Source organism: Sinocyclocheilus anshuiensis, unplaced genomic scaffold (genome assembly GCF_001515605.1).
Source record: "Sinocyclocheilus anshuiensis isolate Anshui unplaced genomic scaffold, SAMN03320099.WGS_v1.1 scaffold207, whole genome shotgun sequence".
Taxonomy (NCBI): Eukaryota; Metazoa; Chordata; class Actinopteri; order Cypriniformes; family Cyprinidae; genus Sinocyclocheilus; species Sinocyclocheilus anshuiensis.
In genome coordinates, this window is record NW_015551045.1 from 5,548,382 (window position 1) to 5,567,497 (window position 19,116).

Below are 19,116 nucleotides of genomic sequence, written 5' to 3' on the forward strand. Positions count from 1 at the left end.
GGAATGGATAGTTATTAGATGAGGAGCCTGAGATCAAAATTATGAATTTATTGTTTAAGGCAGGAGTCAGGACACTTCATGTACTGTTCAATTTTGAGATTTTGGTCTATTTTGCTACCATGTCTTCTTTTGCTCTAATGGAAAGGAAAATTTCAAAATACACATTAAGGTGTTTGTTTTAAGCCTACTACCCTCCCCTGCTTCTGTAGATTTCTTCTAAATTAACCAAAACAAGCTATCTGCATATTTAAACATAACATTTCAAGGTAAAAGACTCTTGATGTAAGTCATTAACTAATGAATGGGGAAGTTCTGTGGTGATATGCTTTGGAGGGAGGGCTTCACTTCTGCGGCTCTCTGCCTGTCTGTGATATGCCAATCAATGTGTGCTACACTGCTGTGCTGTGTGCAGGGCCGTAGCTGGGGTTTGCGGGGCCCCAGTGCAGGTGGTACCAGTGGGCCCTGTTTGAAACTGTTTAATTTGTATGTTCATTCTATTTATTTATTTGTGTTATTTACACAATGTTTACGTTTTACAAGTTTGTAGGTGTCCAGGTACAGAAACCAAATAATCAAATGTAAAATAGCACTGCATAGTCTTCACTGTAAAAATTAATTATACAGTCAAACTAAAATTTATTCCGACACCTTCAACATTTCTCACATTATCACAGTTTATTTGCTATAGTTTAGAAAATGGTAATAAGATATGACAAGAACACAAGAGTTAAACTGTGTCAGAACAAATTCTTCTTGATAATGTTAGATAATTTTGATAGAAAGGTATGTAATAGATTACGATCAACCAAAAATAATTCAGACAACTGTTAGTATGACAGTATTATTTACACAACTATCAATACTTTGTCGGACAACCCTTAGCCTTAATGACAGCCTGTAGTCTCCTGGGCATGCTGTCACCCAGCTTCATGCAAACCTGAACTTTTTGACTGTGGATTCATTCTTGTTAAAACTACAAAGTAATTCAGTCAAGAGCAGTGAGTGATTTTCTTTCTTTCATTTTCTTGGATTAACATTACAGCAGCTAGTAAATTAGGTGCGGTCACTTTAAGAGGCAATGCATTCATTATAATGATACACATCCGATTTCTTTCTCCACCGTTTACTTTCACTCAAGACATAACGACAGTTTTTTTTCGAGGATACTCTCCAAGACAGGTATTTTGACTTAATTTTTTTATGTATTTGTCGGTACAAGAGCAAGAAGAGGCAAATTTCGGTGTTCAAGTGCTTTGAGAATCGTCTCTCTGCGTGCGCCCTGTGCGCACAGAACACCGCGCGCGGGTGCTGAATTGGGCTCTTTCGCATCTTTTTCTGTTTGCATGTTTTACCGTACATTTTACGTTTTTTTTTTTACAGTGTAGTCAGTTTAGTTTTTCCGCGTCTTGTGTTTGAATGCTTTAAACTCTTTTGAATGTTTAAATTGGCAAGGCTTAAAAACACATGCAACTGATAAGCTTTCGTGATGATGGGCAGCAGTAGCCCGTCAACTGTCCTGAGCGTCTTTTTAGGCTGGCCTCAGCCAGTCAGTTGAGATCGCCGTGGGCCCCTATAATCGTCACCACCTTTCACCCCACTAGCGACGGCCCTGGCTGTGCGCCTGCGCGGAGACGCGGAGGGGAGAAAGGCATCGGAACACGACAGTCTCAACATTTCCCGACCCGACCTGATATTTTGATTTTTTTATTTGTTTGACAGGGAAAGCTGTGCGCAAACAGAAACGCACACATAATACATATTAATTTATAAAAAAAATTACAAAAAATCCCCATGAAAAAAGGGCACTTTCTCTCGAGGAAGAAAAGGGGCAGGTGCTCAAGCCCCCTTTGATGTCTATGTGTGCACATGCCTGCTATGAAGTATTCATTTTCATTTATTTTACAGTGCAATTGTTTTACAATATATGGCTACTAGTCATTGTTGTTATTATTATTCTATTCTAATGTGTTTGGCTTCTAAAACACCAGTGTAAATGTAATTTAGACTGAGACAGTATATCACAAATAAAAAAGAGGGTTGAGTCCCCTTTAAAGTTCAGGTACAAGTCAATTCACTGACTTTTTTCTGATTTAAGTTTTCTTAGTTTGAACTCTCAAAGTGCATTAGATAGAATAATTGAACTTTAAAATGTAACATTTTTTAATTTTTTTCCCAATGCTTTGTTTTTCTTTTTCTTTTTATATATATATATGTATATCGCAATAAATATCGTATCGTGGACTTGACATTGCAATAATATCTTATCATGAGTGTGACGAGAGGGGCGGGGGGCCGAGAGCCGTGGGAACGGAGCGAGGCCGGTGGAGTACATGCTAATGCACGACACCTTGGCCACAGGCCTGGTCCTCTCTCCTCCAACACAGTGGTGCAGGTGTCGCGCATTAGCATGTACTCCACCGGCCTCGCTCCGTTCCCACGGCTCTTGGCCCCGCCCCTCTCATCACAGTGAGATTTTGATATCATTACATCCCTATTAACCATCCAAAACGTGACATTCAAATTAATTGGATAAAATCTGAAAAATTACACTGCCTTACAGTCAAGATGCATCAGTGATGCCAAACACTTTTGGTTTGCTGTGGGTCTTGCAACCAGTCAAGTTGTAGCGAGTTTGAATATGCTGAAATACGAATGAGATTTGAGAGCTATGGGGAGCGATCAATCTTAAATTGAACTATTCCTCGCACAGAGAATCATATGACTTTAGTAGACTTGGAATATAGAGCAAATGCTGTATGGACCACTTTTGTTGTGCTATTCCTTTATTTATTAAAAGGAATAGCAGCTCTGAGTTTCTCCCTTTGTGTTTTTCTGGCAGAAGAAAGTCACAGAGGTTCAGAACGAGGAGGCTGAGTAAATGATCAGTAAACGAATTTTCATTTATGGTTGAACTCTTCCTTTACACTTCCCACAGATGTGAAGGAAAATATACAACAGCATGGTGTATATGTGTGAGAGAGATAGATAGAGGGGATGGGTGACACAAATGGGTGGAGTGTAAGAGAAGTGACCTGCCCTCTCCCTTTCTCTCTTACTCTCTCTCTCACACAGTCCCTCCCTCGCTCCCTCAGCCTCGACTATAAATAACCGAAAAATGACTTTCAAGGTGCAGAGATAGAATCCATTTGGAATGTTCTCTAAAATGAAGAGTGATTTATGATTTCATACAATTCCTGCTGAAAGCATTTCGGGCTTTGCCCGGTCATCAAAGTCCTGCCAGCTCAAATCTATTATTTATCGCCCAGCATGTCTATGTAGCATCAGAACTTTATGGCAGGTAATGTTTGTCTTTAGCAAACATGATGTGGAAAAATCAATACCGGATAGGATAAATGGCATTAAAAATGGCGGCCAGAGGTTATTTACACTTTTTAAAAACATCTTCAGTATTATCTGGACAGATATATTGAGGCTCCTCGCGCCGTTGCTGCTCTGGTAGGGGCGCAATTGAGATGCATCTGTTTTAAACAGGCCAAGTGAATTAATGTAATACTTTTCCATAAATATAATTAGGCTTCTTCAGTTCAGGTGATTTTATAAAATGATGTCACTGTAAAGCACATAAGGATGCATTATGTAAGGAATAATTGACGACAGGCCGTTGAATTATTAGAAAATAATGCACACATAATGTGGTGTTAAGGAATAGTCAGCCAATCAGATTCAAGCAGTCAACGGCCCCCGTAGTATAATATTAGTTATTCCATAGTAAACATTTCAAGCTCTAATTTGATGTATTTCATCGGAACAGGATTGCGGGACTAGATTTTATCCATCAGGAATTTATTGGATTGTAAGAAATGGGAGGTTTTTACATTTTTTACATTGAATCGGCACAATAAATTCAGGAACATGCATTGTTAAAGTCAAGAGAGTGAATTGCCATTGAATCTGGATGATATGCCATTAAATTTGAACGATTTCACAATCCTGTTACAAACATTGTGGAACCAGATTTTATTAATGAGGAATTGGAATGTGAAAAATTGACATTATAAAAACAGGAATATAGAGAACAGGAGGGGTTGAAAGTTCGACAGAGTGATTTTTTTTATAAAAGATTACAAAGAAACTATTTGTTTATTTTACAATAATGTGCAATGATAAATCAGCACAATATAATCAGGAATTATGAAAGTCAACAGGGTGAAATTCTATGTCCTGCCATTATATTTGGACAAAGGTTTTTCGTCACATTGTAGGAGAGCATGTGGGTGTCTAGAATCCCAGGATTCTCCATCAGTGAAATAGCCAGTGCTAGGAAAGATACGCCGGTCCTGCTCGGAATAAATCACTTTTCCATTGTGTGCGTGAGATGGGGCTGTGCAAGGCCAGATGAAGAAGAAGAAAGATGGAGGGACAGGGACGCTTCAGCGGCTTAATGGAGTTGTTTTCAGCTCCGGTGCAGCTCAATCTTGCTCTCAGGGACCCCACGCGTTCCGTCTGCCTTTTTAGTGCGGCTTTGCGAAGTATGTAAACCTCAGCTCAAGCAGTATGTACGCTAGTAAATATACCAATTGGATCTATTGGTACTTTGGCTTGTGAGCTAGAGCTTGTACGAGCACTTAATTTGAATAGTCAGCGAGTTATCCGGGAAATGTTTACCTCGTGTAAATGACTGTCCAAATGCTGTGCAGCATCAGCATTGCCAAATTCATGCTGCTTGCACTTTCATAAACTGTGCAAAAACAGTCATATGCCACTTGCTTCTTATATAGTAGTTACTATATATTCTTCTGTTTCATGGCGTTTTTTTGTGGTTTCTATGTGAATGCTCCAGATGTATTGGGGTCCAGATGAGAAATTGATAAATCAATTAAGAAATCAATAAATGAACTGAGAAATGTTATTGTAGTGTTTAGTTTAATTTGAGTAATTTGTGCATTTGCCATTTTCATGATTTTTTTTTTAATTTCAATTTTTTATTTCTGTTAAGTACGTTTAGTGCTTCAACTTTTTTCAACAAGGCAACATTTCACATTTTTACTTTGTTTCTTTTTTATTTATAATGTATTTATTTTATTTCAGCCTTATAAATGTTTTAATAGTGTTAGTTTTAGTTAATAATAAACCTGCTGAGAAACCAATCAATTAATTGAAAAATTGATCAAATCAACCACTGATTTTTGGATAAATGTGGATAAATAAATAGAATTTGATCATCTTAAATAATCAAATATAAAGATAAACAAATAACAAATTAATTAATAAACAAATTGAAAATACAATTTATCATATTAATATACAAATAATTATGAAATTTAAAACTTTTAAATCAGAAATTAAAATAATTTTCATTAACATATCATTATTTATAGCAATTGGTAATGTTAATTTTAATTAAGTTTTTTAAGTGATCATTGTTGATCAACACCCAACGAATTATTTAATTCATTTATCCATTGATTAATCAATTTTTTAATTAATTTACCAATTTATCAGTTTAATTATTCATTTCATAATTGTTTTTTTTTTTTCTTTCTGAAATTATTTTTGAGTGTCACGTTTGTGTCCCTGTACAAATGACCACCGCACACCATTTCAGTTGTCTGAAGCACTATTGTGGTTCACTGGCAACATATTTGTGGCAGAGCGAATGCTAAAATCTAGTGACTTGCTTTATTAGAAATGGGAGATGAAAGATTGAATGAAACACAATATTGTTAGCTGTGTCATTGTCCTTATGCTGAGTTGCTGTTTCTAACTGGATGTATCCACAGCAGTTAAAGTGAATAAGCCTCCAGCAAGCCTTAATGCTTTTTGCATCAGTGTAATTGTGAAAGCAGTTGGACTGCTTTGCCATTTCAGCGATGTGTGCATGAAATGGTATGCATTTCGCAAATTGAGTGAAACTTTCAATTCAGAGAGAGATCGCAATGGTGGTCGGTGACAATGCTTTCTGTCTGTGTTCATTTCCCAGGCCTCACCGAGTCTGTCATTGCGGCGGCCTGCTCCAGAGTCGGACAGAACGTTTTGCATTTGGACAGGTAGTTGGATGCTCAGTGTCTATGAAATTAGATATACGTAAACATTTATGTTTATGCATTTAGCAGACGCTTTTATCCAAAGTGACAAAAGAAGAACAACAAACACTTGCATGATGCTGAATAAATTATTCTTTTTTAAATTTTATTTTACAGGAGGAACTATTATGCTGGAAACTGGGCAAGCTTCACATTCAATGCCCTGCTGTCATGGATCGAGGAATATAAGGTCATTATTTTATCATTTTCACTCAGATACAAGTTTATGTGAACTTATGTGAAGTTTATAGGTAACTGAATAAAGTTTTTTAAAACTGATACTACATTTTAGCGGTTTTAAGCTGTCACCTTGTGGTTTTGTAGTCAACGCTTGATTTTGGTTTATAATGTGTGTTCTCAGAATCAGCAGGAGGTACAGATCACAGAGTCGGAGCAAGTATGGAGGAGCTTGATTGATGAGGGAGAGGATGTGGTGCCTCTCAGCTCTGTGGATTCCTCTATTTCCAACTTAGAAGTTTTCTGTTATGCCAGGTTGGCATTCATTTTACTTACAACTAACACAGTCTAAAATTAGTCCTTAACAAATTTATGAAGACATCTTATGTGTTTTGTCTCTTGAATGCACATTTGTTTTGCGTTTTACTAAATTTTAAAATATAATGTTAGGGTATTGTGCGATATGTCAGAATAATAAACATGCTGCATAAATAACTGAATTGACTACTAGGATAATTTAAATGTTACTTCTATTTTAAAGTAAAAAGCTCTAAAAAGACAGATAATTAATAATACATAATAAATACAGTAATTAGTTAATAAATAATAATAATAAACTTTACACAATGTTGCACTTCTATGCAATTCCTCATAAAATCCAAACAATTTTACAGGTATAATTTTTTTTTATCTAACAATTGTGAATTGTATTTTGTATATTATATTTTGATAACTAAAAAATAATAATAATAATGAATGAGGGTGAACCTTAACAAATTAAAAGAACTGATTTGTATACAAACATTTAAATTGCACATACTGCGGTTTTTATAAAAAATAAAATTTTACTTATATAATTATCTTTCTACTCCAGCTATTTTTAAAGGAACACTCCACTATTTTTGAAAATAGGCTAATTTTCCAACTCCCCTAGAGTTGAAGATGCTAACGGTCTAATCAGATTCAATGATCTATGATCTATCGGCTGAATGGATTCGAAAACGGTAAAACTCAACTGTTTAACTCGAGGGGAGTTGGAAAATGAGCCTATTTTCAAAAAATAGTGGAGTGTTCCTATAAGAAATTTAACCATTTAATTTGTGGCTTTAATAAAAAACTTGTCATGACATTATTCAAACATACATTAAATACTGAATAACATGTTATTATGAACATATAGTGCATAGTGCATTAATTTAGCAAATCCAGCTAAGGACATTGACTCTCTTTCCATGATTTTTCCAAGCTATTTTATTGACTTTTTCTGCAGTTGAAACATTGATTGAGAGATTACATGAGACACAGTACATTTCAGTAAATTGTTCTGTTTCTTTCAACATACCTTCTCATGTTCATTTATGCTTATTTGGTGCTGTAAATAGTAGTAAAGAGGAAGATATGATCAGTTCACGTGCTGCTTGAACCTATGTGGCTAAAGCGATCTGTCACACAACATTAAAGAGCGTCAAAAGGTATTTATTATTTGTCCTTTATAGTGAGGAAGAAGAGAAAGAAGAGGAAACGAAGGCCCCGTTAACAAGCTGTCAGCCCGTGAATGCTGAGACTGTATCAGAAGAGACCACCGGGGACTCTACAGAGGCTCAAGACACAGTTACAGGTGATGACACCACAGCATCCGATGCTAAGACGCAGAACGAGGAGCACAAAGTCTCTGAGCCTAAGGAGGAGCAGCATACATCTGACATTTCAGAACCCAGCCAATCACAGGAAGAGAAAGATTCGCAGCCGATCAGCAGCCCTGAAGATCCACCTGTAGATGTGGAAAAGAAGATAACATATCAAAAGTTGGTAAAAGAGGGACGCAGATTCAACATCGACCTTGTCTCCAAGGTTTGTATTATTTAAATATATATGATGCTCAAAATATTAGATAATAAAAAGACAATAATAGTAAACCAAGAAATGCTTTATTTAATGAAAATCAACTGAAAAGAATTCCTAAAATTCTAAAACACATAAAATGATCATGTAATCTCAACTTAATTATTTTTAGTAGTGGAAACTTATCTAGCTATAACTAGTTAATACAGTAAATGCTAACATGCTAAATGGTAACACAATTATTTGATTAGCATAGCAATTGCTAAATGAGTAAGGCAATATAGATCATTTAGACAATATAGACTAAACTAAGCTCGAAATTAGCATAGCAAAACATCAAACTACTAAATCACTCACTTGACATTAATCTTGCACAATAACACTTGATTTTAATAAATGTAACACTAAATTAGAGTTTCTCTAAATTAAAAGAAACAATTTTATTCAATTCAAAACAAAACTCTTCAGAGTACTTGAAATGTGTCAGTTTAATGAAGAAAAAGAAAGTTCTAAATACTCATAAAAGTTAATTTGTTTAAATTAATACTAAAATGTAGGTTTGCCCTACTCAAACCAATTGATTATTGTGAGCAATAGGGTTTACCATGTACTGTTTTATTGTTGTTGTGTTTTTAAGAATAATAATGAATCCACTATTTTCTAGCATTTGTTTTGCTCAGAGGAAGGGAAAAATATCTTATCTTGTAAAATGTGTGGTGTAATTGGTAATATTGATGTTGTCACAAGTTTATTAATCAGTGGGAAAATTTCCTCACCATGGCATCCCTAGCTTTAAACAATTAAAATGACTTTCTAAGTCTTTCTTCATCATGTAGTGATCACAGTCTGGCATCTAGCTTTAAATGAACTTAGATGGCAATGAAATGAAATATATAGTGTTCTCTTTGACCCTCTTCAAAGTTGATGTATTCACGTGGTGCACTGGTGGATCTGCTCATCAAATCTAATGTGAGCCGTTACGCAGAGTTCAAGAACATCGGACGTATCCTCACCTGCAGAAATGGAAAAGTGGAACAGGTATGGAGCTGATCTTTTTCAATAAATCCTATTAACAGAATCAAATAAATGTAAAAATGATCAAAAGGAAAATTGATATTTAACAAAAACGGATATTTTAGCAAAAAAATAAATAAATAATGCAACCATTTTTCCAAACCGCTTGTTCTATGTAGGGTTGCAATGATTTTTTATTTTATTTTATTTATTTTTCCTTCCCATTCCAAAATTCTGTGTACTTCATCTTTTCCTCATGACTGCATTATATTTTAGGTCTAATATGAAGCATCCTGATTCAAATTATTAGAGCAGTTCAGCTAAGATAAAACGATTAAATTGATTTGCTGCTTGATTTATCCATTTCTATTTACTAATGTACCTGATAAGAACATTGACGCAAAAGGTGTTTCTCATTTCACTAAAAATATTAAATGCAGCATTGTAATGCAAAATCCATCTATGCGAGTAATTCAGGGCTAAAGGTAAGCCGTTTTCTCACAATTGTTACATCCTCCTCTGTACTGAGTGTGTGTAATGTGTATTTGTGTATGCACTAATATATGCACATACATGTCACTACTTTAACCTGCTCTGTCCTGTTTCTTCCTCCCCTGAAGGTCCCGTGTTCACGGGCAGATGTGTTTGCCAGTAAGCAGCTGACTGTGGTGGAGAAACGCATGCTGATGAAGTTTCTTACCTTCTGTCTGGACTTTGAGCAGCACCCAGAGGAGTACCAGGGTATGACCCCTTGTGTTTGTTTCCCTGCAGCTCTCGGATTCACATGAAACATCAGAGATCTACCACAGACATTAACTGTAGATTTCAGGTCAGATTAGAAATCTAGGATTTTGTTCTTAAAGTCAACATGAAATCAAAATCGAACTTTTTTCACTTTGTTAATGAATGTTGTTTGTCTTATTGAGCACAATTCATCAGTGCATGTTATTTTAAAGAAAAACATATTTCAAAGTTAAAAAAAATTAATCCTCTGGGGTCTGAGGGGGGTTTGGGGCCCTGGAGAAGTTTTGACATGTTCTGACATTTGTGTTTTTTTCAGTATCTTAAAAACATATTAATGGCTAAAGTCTGATTACACTGCAACCAGCACAAACTGGGCTACAATAATATGTATTCAGCATGAATGTACATATTTGTGTTTTTGAGAAAACAACATTTATGCGTGGTTAGTGAAAAACTAACATTTTTAAGAAATATTATTATTAACCAATAATATCAAGAATATTATTATTAACCAATAATATCATCCTAACCAATAATATCAGCCAAACATCCACAGTCCAGTCAAATGGCAGTGCATTAAATCAAGCCCCACCCTACATTATTTCCCTCTTAATTTTCATCACAATGTCAAACAAATTTGAATGAATAAATATAGATAATATACATATACATTTTCAGAAAAATTAAGAAAACTACTGAAAAAAAAAACAAACATTGAAAGTCCCTTTCGACCTAACATTTTTGGTAATTAAAAAAGGTCAAAATTAACAATTGTGATGTAACAATGACATATAAATTGAAACAAAATTTAAAAAAAAATCATTTTTGAAAAAAAAAAAATGTATCTACATTTTTTAAATTCAAGCAATAATTAAGTTGTGATAAGAGTTTTCTTCATTCTATGGACTTTCTTTTACCCAGTGTTATGTTTTGGATTGCCTACGATGGCATATCAAAGACCTTTATGCAAATATATAATCATCAATCAATTGAAATAAGCCAACTCCCAATCATATGTTTTTCACAATCACAATAGAAACAGTATTCAAAGTTATGCAGATTATGCAGAAAATTGTCTAGTTTTTCAATCTGCGTCAATAGTATTTTTAGTATTAGAGCAGATGTGGACATTTCTAACTTGAATGTGCGAGGCTTCCAGTCTCATTTGCTTAGTTCTTTTAACTGTACAAAAGCAGTGTTCTATGCTTGACATTGAACTCATTGCTTTGTAGCACAATTAATTTTACCGTTTACTGCACTTTATTCATCTAGTTATTTACCTAATCCAGTAAATGAATCAGAAGTTTCACACATTCACAGAAAATAGCTTGCTTCCGCATTGCAAAATTAGGTGGATATTGCCCACTGAATTGATTGGCGTTTCATGTTGTCTTTAATCTATAGCTGTATTGACTCAAAGTCACACTGACATGAGGTAAATTGCAGCTTTTATGTTATTACAATGTTATTCAACATGCAATAATAACTACTTTGGAAATAAAAGAGCCTTTCATTCATTAGTGACAGGCTGAGTGGGAGGTCACATTATCCTTTTACACTATAAACATTTGAAATTGTCCTTATTGTAGACTATACCGAGAAACCATTCAGAGAGTTCCTGAAGAACAAGAAGCTCACTGAGAACCTGCAAGACTTCGTCCTGCACTCCATCGCTATGGTGACGCAGCAGACCCTAACGGAGGAAGGACTAAAGGCCACGCAGCACTTCCTGCGATGCTTGGGACGCTACGGCAACACTCCCTTCCTGTTCCCTCTGTACGGCCTGGGAGAAATCCCACAATGCTTTTGCAGGTAAACTATACAGAATACTGTTACAGAAAGGAGCAGAAGACTTTGTCGGGTCATTTCACATCAGGGTTATTATAGTTACCTATAACTAAAACCATAAAAACATTTTGAAAATAAACTGTCTGTAATAAAAAAAAAAAAACTTTTTTTTTTAATTAATTTCTCATTTTAAATTAGTTTTACTTGATTTACTAAAATAAAAATTAATGAAAACTCTATAGACATTAAAGGGATAGTTCACCCAAAAATGAAAATTTGATGTTTATCTGCTTACCCCCAGAGCATCCAAGATGTAGGTGACTTTGTTTCTTCAGTATATCACAAACGGAGATTTTTAACTCAAACCGTTGCAGTCTGTCAGTCTTATAATGGAAGTGAATGGGAATCACAGCTTTGAGAGTCAAAAAAACATACACAAACAAGACCAAATTAAACCCTGCGGCTCGTGACGATACATCGATGTGTAAAGACACAAAACGATCGGTCTGTGCAAGAAACTGAACAGTATTTATATCGTTTTTTTTACCTCTGATTCACGCAATGTCCGAACTGTCCTGAGCGCGTCCTGAGCACGTCCTCGACAGCCGGCGCATGATGCGTTTTCTTCTTCTTCTTGCTTTATGGCAGATCTCAGACTTATAAGTGTATTACCACCACCTATCTCTCAAATGGACCATTGACACTCTATCTACAATCTCAATTAGGAGTGTCAATTTTCATTTTTGGGTGAACTATCCCTTTAAAAAACGAATAAAAGTGACAAAATCACACAACAAAATTATTTAAATTGAAATAAAAACTATATATAAAAATATACAAAAAAAAATTTTTTTTAAATATTACTAAAATAACACCTTTCAAATGCAATCAGGTCATCTAAACACTTTCCCCAACATTGACAGAATTTTCCGGATTTCCATGTTTTCACTGTTATACGGTGCTATTACGCATCTTCTGCAAGAGTACAGAATCTCTGGATAAACATAGGCAAAGAAGTAGCAGAAACAAACGATAGCATATGTAAGCAAATGCTTATGTAAAATAACGTGATCATCCAACATTAAACAGCATATAAATCAAAACTGCTTAATGTTACTGAATGAAATGTCAACCCAGGAAGTGGTATAGGATGCTCTTGGAGGTGTTGATGGAAGTGGTCTACTCCGATCTGGACGTAGTCTTTGACAAAAATGACATTTTCTCTTTTTTTGTTGTTCAGAATGTTCCTTTTTTAATAAAATTTACCCACATTCAAGTGTTGAAAAAATGCATGAAGCTAGATTTTTTTTTTTTTGTTTTGTTTAAAGCAGAAGCTATGTTCTTTCTTTTGACAGATTGCATGTTCAGATATTCATACAACTAAATATTCTGGGGGCCATGAAAGTTTTGTGAAAATAATCAAAAATGCTGGCAGTGACTAGCAACTTTTTTTTTTTCTTTTTTTTTTATGCTTTTGGGGAGTGAGTTAATGGCACGGCAACAAAACTGGTTGTTTAAGTCTGAGAGTAAAAAATTGCTAATAAGAAAAAATAATGACATTTTGGCAACAAAAAAAAAAGTGGAACTCAGTCAGAAAACATGATATATCCCCCTTAATATTCAACTCAAGGTTCTTTACAGCTCACTTTTAGCTCACATCCTCCCAGCTCTGAGGGGGAAGGGAGGAAGCAGGAGGGTTAGGAGGAGGGTCAGAGCTCTGCAGGACTGTTAGTGTTTGCTTTTAGCACTTTGAGTCTGCTGGGAGCAGTGCTGTGAAACGGTGGCACTTAGAGACGAGCAGTCTTCAGCCGTGTGCCGCTGAGAGGAATCATCATCACAGAAACCATGAGCTGGCGTCAGGCCAGGTTACAGAGAACATCTCCCCAAAGACAAGCAGAGCAGTGGAGTGTTTATCTAAAATGCACATATGACTCCAATCTCTGCTTTGAGCTCTGCTCTTAGAAAAAGTTATTTTTACATACACATTGTCAATAAGCTTGTATAGCTGATGTGCTAAAATAGATCAGCAAATTAGCAAATGTCGCTTAAAATGTAAACGCGTCAGATAGACATCAATATTTCATTTGATTGTGTCGGCTGAAGTTTCTGAACAGTTTTTGCTCTTATGTAATCATGTTCTGTGATACGATTTTATCATAATTCCACATAAAGGCAACTTAACCCTCCAACTCACAATTTAAGCTTGACGTGTCTCATCTGAGAGACCTGCGAATTTTAATGCGCCTCGTCGTCTGTGAGGCAGATTAATTACCATTTTTGATTTCCATAGCTTTCCACTAATCACCCTTGCTGACATTCAGATAAGCACGCTAGCGCACTGAGGCATGAACCCACCTGCAAGCTGTCCATCATCTGCGGAGGGAACGCAAGAAACAGTTGTCGCCGCTGACTTTATTTTTCTCCATGACTTCATTTTAAAATTGCGCACTGAGTATTTATTTTTAATCGTCAGTGACGGTTTACAAAATGGATGTTGCATCCCAAAAAAAAGGATGAAAGACCATGTTTGCTAAATAAATAAATAAATAGTTCACCTACTACAAATGCCAATGTAATCACCATCATGTCATCCCAAACCTTCGTGACTTTCTGGCATAGAACACAAGAGAAGATACTTTGAAGAATGTCCTGGCTGCTCTTTTCCATATAGAGAAAGGAATTCGGGTCATCAAGCTCAAATGACAAGAAAGCACCATGAAAGTAGCCTAGAAAACTAAAGCTATTTGAATGGCTCCAGGAGACAATACAGTGTGCAATATTGACCCATGGTCCCTGTGGGTCCTTAAAAGTTTTAAATTATCTTAAATTCAGTTTTATCAAATTTAAAGTCATAAAAAGTATTAAATATCTTATGTGTATAACACAAGCCTTAATCATCATTTTAATAGGTCTTAAATATGGGGAGGGATAAACAGAAATCATGATGTTGTCTATTGTCATTGTTAAACTGCATGTTCACGGTTAAAACGCACCTTCTAAATGTGATGCAGATGTATATTGCTTTTTATTTTTGGTATCTTGGTCACACAATAAGCTGTATGGCATTTAATTCAATCGAGGAAAGGAAAGACGGGAAGTATAATACTTTCTCTTCTGTGTCAGTCGTTGAAGTGCGTTAACAAGATTACCACGACGCATCAAAGACTGAAATGGAAGAGAAGAAATTGTTGAATAAAGTCGTTATTTTTGTTTTCTTAGCTCACAAAAAGTATTCTCATAGCTTCATAAAATTAAGGTTGAACCACTGTTGTCACATGGACTATTTTATCTATTTTCTCTTTTTACTACTTTTCTGGGCCTTGAACGTGTCGGTTACGTTGCTGTCTATGCAGGGACAGAAAACTATCATCAAAAATATCTTAATTGGTGTTCTGAAGATGAATGAAGGTCCTACGGGTTTGGAATGAAATGAGGGTGAGTAATTAATGACAGAATTGTCATTTTGGGTGAACTAACCCTTTAAGTATTTTACATTTGCGATCACCCTGTTTAATCTGAGATAAATGATTTAATTTGAGATTATATAGGTTTGTTCTGGATGGACATACAGCATTAGTTTTATTTGTGCAGGTCTTAAAAAGTCTTAAATTTGATTTTAAAAACTTCAGATACCCTGGGACCACTTTAAAATGATATAAAATAAAAGAAAATAAATACATTTTTGGAGCTCAATAGTAAAGTTTCTTTAAATGGAAAAGAACAGCTTGGAATTAATCAAAATATCTCCATTTGTGACCCTGGACCACAAAACCAGTCTTGAGTGTCAATTTTTCAAAATTGAGATTTATACATCATCTGAAAGCTGAATAAATAAGCTTTCCATTGATGTATGGTTTGTTATAGGACAATATTTGGCCGAGATACAACTATTTGAAAATCTGGAATCTGAGGGTGCAAAAAAAATCACAATATTGAGAAAATCGCCTTTAAAGTTGTACAAATTAAGTTCTTAGCAATGCATATTACTAATCAAAAATTAAGTTTTGATATATTTACGGTAGGAAATTTACAAAATATCTTCATGGAACATGATCTTTACTTAATATCCTAATGATTTTTGGCATAAAAGAAAAACCTATAATTTTGACCCATACAGTGTATTTTTGGCTATTGCTAAATATACCCCAGCGACTTAAGACTAGTTTTGTGGTCCAGGGACACATTTGTGTTCCACAAAGAAAGTCAGTCAAACAGGTTTGGAACAACATGAGGTTGAATTAAATGATTACAAAATTAGCATTTTTGCATGAACTATTCCTTTATGTTGCGATGAAACTAAAGTAGGCTGAAAAAAATTCAGTGTCCACTTGTCACTCAATTGTTTGTGTTAATTCTGAAGTAGAAAAACTAAAGTTGTACTTTCTTGTAAAACATACTCCAGTAATCTGTTTTATTTACGACTTCGTGAAATCATTTGTTACATTGTAGCGCCAGATTTTTTCTTTCATATTGTTAAGTAAATCCGACTGTAACAGATTATCAAAAAAGAAAAAAAGTAGGTCGGGGACACAGTTGCACTCAAAAATTGAGATAGATTAGCACAAGTTTGCAGGGGCAGGGTTTAAGCAGATTAAATTATTAGAAAAGTCTTGCATACGTCACCAGAGAGAAGGCTGTTGTCCAGTTACAACATTATGATTAAAAATTACGAATTTTTTTTTGAAAAATATGATCCATTACATTCATTTAGAAAATAGATAGGGAGAAGTTTTATTTTATACCACCTGTGCCATTTGCGAATGTGTGTTACACAGTTACAGAATGCCAGAGCAGACAGGTGAGTCTACTAGAGGATTAAAAGACTTGAATAAAGCACCACAGAGAGAGGTGACAGGAGGAAAAAGAGAGGAAAGAGACGGACCTCAGAAGGGACAAATGCGAGGGATTGAGAGACAAAAGTCAGAAGGAGAGAGCAAGCGAGGGAGGCGGGTTCATTCATCACGCTGATACCTGCTTGCAGGTGATAGATGGATAGATGGTGCAAGCTCAATAATGCTCACTCTCTCAGTTATTCACAGATCAGCGAGCAGCTCCACTAATATAGTGATGAAATGCTTTACTGTCCTCACCCGCATTATCCCTCAAGTTTTGACAGCAGAGACTTTTTAATTTCTAAATAACCTTTGGCACTTTGACTGCCATCTTTCGTCTTCTGCACTCCATTCCGGTTCCCCCGTCTCGGTCGCCGGGATGTTTTTTGGAGCCGGCGTGATCCATTCAGCCCGGTAAACACATTTGGCCGTGGCAGGTTATGATTTGCACCTGCGATCACGGCGCTCCAATCAGACAACAGTCAAACAGAAACAGATTGAGAGGATGGGGAAATGCATTAATTAGAGCCGATGATTGTCTTCGCAGCATTCCCTCATACGTCGCGTTTCCTCTCTGTCATTCGTTTTCCTCCTCCTTTACCGTGTGTTCTCGGGGAGCAATAAACATTTAATTTATTCAGATCCAAACAGGATTTAATTTTCACAGAGAAAGGCCTGCCAGCCAGCATGGCGCTTTGTTTTCTTTTAATTATTGGCCAACCATGCAATAACTTTGCCATAGTATCCTTTCAAATGTTAAAGTTGCCACATTCGATGCATGCTTTGCATGTGCTGCACTTTATTTGTACCATTTTGTTTTGTTTATTTATTAGAATTTTAAAGACAATAACGATATTGTTTAATAAGTGAGATATCTGATTTTAGTCCTTGAAAACCCCCCCAAAAAAGTTTTTAATTAAATTTTTTAAATTCCAGAAAGGAATTTAATTTTGCTTTATTAGTACGAACGCTGATAGTGCTTATTTACAGGCTTAGTCTAATTAACCTGAAGGAGTGAGTTGGTGTGCGCTCATTTGTGCATAAAATGGGGTTAAATTAATCAATAATAAAAGTACAGTTTCTTATCTTTACTTTAGTTTAATTATCTTTAATTTCACTCTTAAATATAAAGGTGCTTCACGATTCCATAGAAGAACCTTTTTGTCTAAATGGTTCCATAAAGAACCTTTAACATCTGAAGAACCTTTCTGTTTCACAAAAGGTTCTTTGTGGTGAAGAAAGGTTCTTTAGATTATAAAAAGGTAAGAAAGAGATGGTTCTTTAAAGAACCTTTGACTGAACGGTTCTTTGTAGAACCAAAAATGGTACTTCTATGGCATCGCTGTGAAGAACCTTTTAAGCACCATTTTTTTTTTTTAAGAGTGCTGTCTTTCAAAATTATCTATCTTATTTATTTGTTCTATGCTTAGTTATACTACATTTCAATTTTTTTTCTTTGAAGATATTAATTATTTTATTCAGCAAGGTTGAGTTCAATTGATCAAAAAGTGAAAGTAAAGACCTTTACATTGTTACAAAAATCAAATACAATTGTTTCAAATACAGGGGAGGAAATATTTATTTGATCCCCTGCTGATTGAAGTTTGCCCACTTACAAAGAAATGAAGGGTCTGTAATTTTTATGGTAGGTTTATTTTAACGGATAGAGACAGAATATCAACCCAAAAATCCAGAAAAAAACACATTATACAAAGGTTAGAAATTGTCAGTGAGTGAAATAAGTATTTGATCCCCTACCAACCAGCAAGAATTCTGGCTACAGAGAAAGGCCTGCCAGCCAGCATGGCGCTTTGTTTTCTTTTAATTATTGGCCAACCATTAGCCCCCCACTCGGCTTCCAGCACCCTTGATTACAAGCGAATTTGCAGGCAATGAACCTGACAGGTAAGTGGTCTTTGCTGCGTGTGGTAATTTTGTTTGTTTAGCGTCTCCTGCACACAGAACGCTAATAAAACCTCTCTCTTTTTCGGGGGCCTCCCATGGGCGCTCCATTTTTTATTTTTTTTCTCCAAACCTGGCTTGGCTTTTGAGGAGGAGCAGCATGTCCAAATGTGGCATCAGGTTTTTTGTTGTTGTCGTGTTGCTTTAATCAAGTGAGTCAAGCTTTTCTTCCTTTTGTTTAATAGACTGAGATTTAACAGGTCACAAGGGATGCATTCAAGATTTTTTAGATTAATGGCTTCAATTCCGGCCCATTATTGACTATCTGCTGGGAAATTGTGCAGAATGTTGTGCTCTTTTGTTTAAAGAGGGTGAGCTGTAATTTTTTGGTTCTCATCAAACAGACATAAATAGTCAAAAGGCCCTTTTAATTATTTATTTTATTTTTTGTAACTTTATTTCAATTTATTTTTGTACAGTGGCATAAGTATGTGACCCCATTGGAATTTTTTTTTTTTTTTTTTTTTAAGGCTGGAATGGTCTACAAGACCTTCAGCAAGAAGCTTGGTGAGAAGGACACAACTGTTGGTGTGACTATTCGGAGATGGAAGAAATACAAAACAACCATCAATCGGCCTCAGTCTGGAGCTCCGTGCAAGATCTCGCCTCATGGGGTAAGGATGATCATGAGAAAAGTGAGGGATCAGCCCCGAACTACACGGGAGGAGCTTGTTAATGATCTTAAGGCAGTTGGGACCACAGTCACCAAGCAA

The 19,116-nt window shown here is 35.6% G+C and overlaps 1 protein-coding gene across 2 annotated transcripts in view; it reads left to right on the plus strand.

Moving 5' to 3' along the window:
• Positions 1 to 19,116, plus strand: part of LOC107661743 (rab proteins geranylgeranyltransferase component A 2-like) — a 71,506-nt gene that overhangs the window by 9,240 nt on the left and 43,150 nt on the right. For both annotated transcript variants that reach the window (XM_016451509.1, XM_016451510.1), the window contains exons 2-8: positions 5,942 to 6,008; positions 6,162 to 6,234; positions 6,406 to 6,536; positions 7,718 to 8,072; positions 8,985 to 9,101; positions 9,698 to 9,818; positions 11,411 to 11,633. In XM_016451509.1, coding sequence (XP_016306995.1) covers positions 5,942 to 6,008; positions 6,162 to 6,234; positions 6,406 to 6,536; positions 7,718 to 8,072; positions 8,985 to 9,101; positions 9,698 to 9,818; positions 11,411 to 11,633 — 1,087 coding nt within the window. The remainder of the gene's footprint in view (positions 1 to 5,941; positions 6,009 to 6,161; positions 6,235 to 6,405; positions 6,537 to 7,717; positions 8,073 to 8,984; positions 9,102 to 9,697; positions 9,819 to 11,410; positions 11,634 to 19,116) is intronic.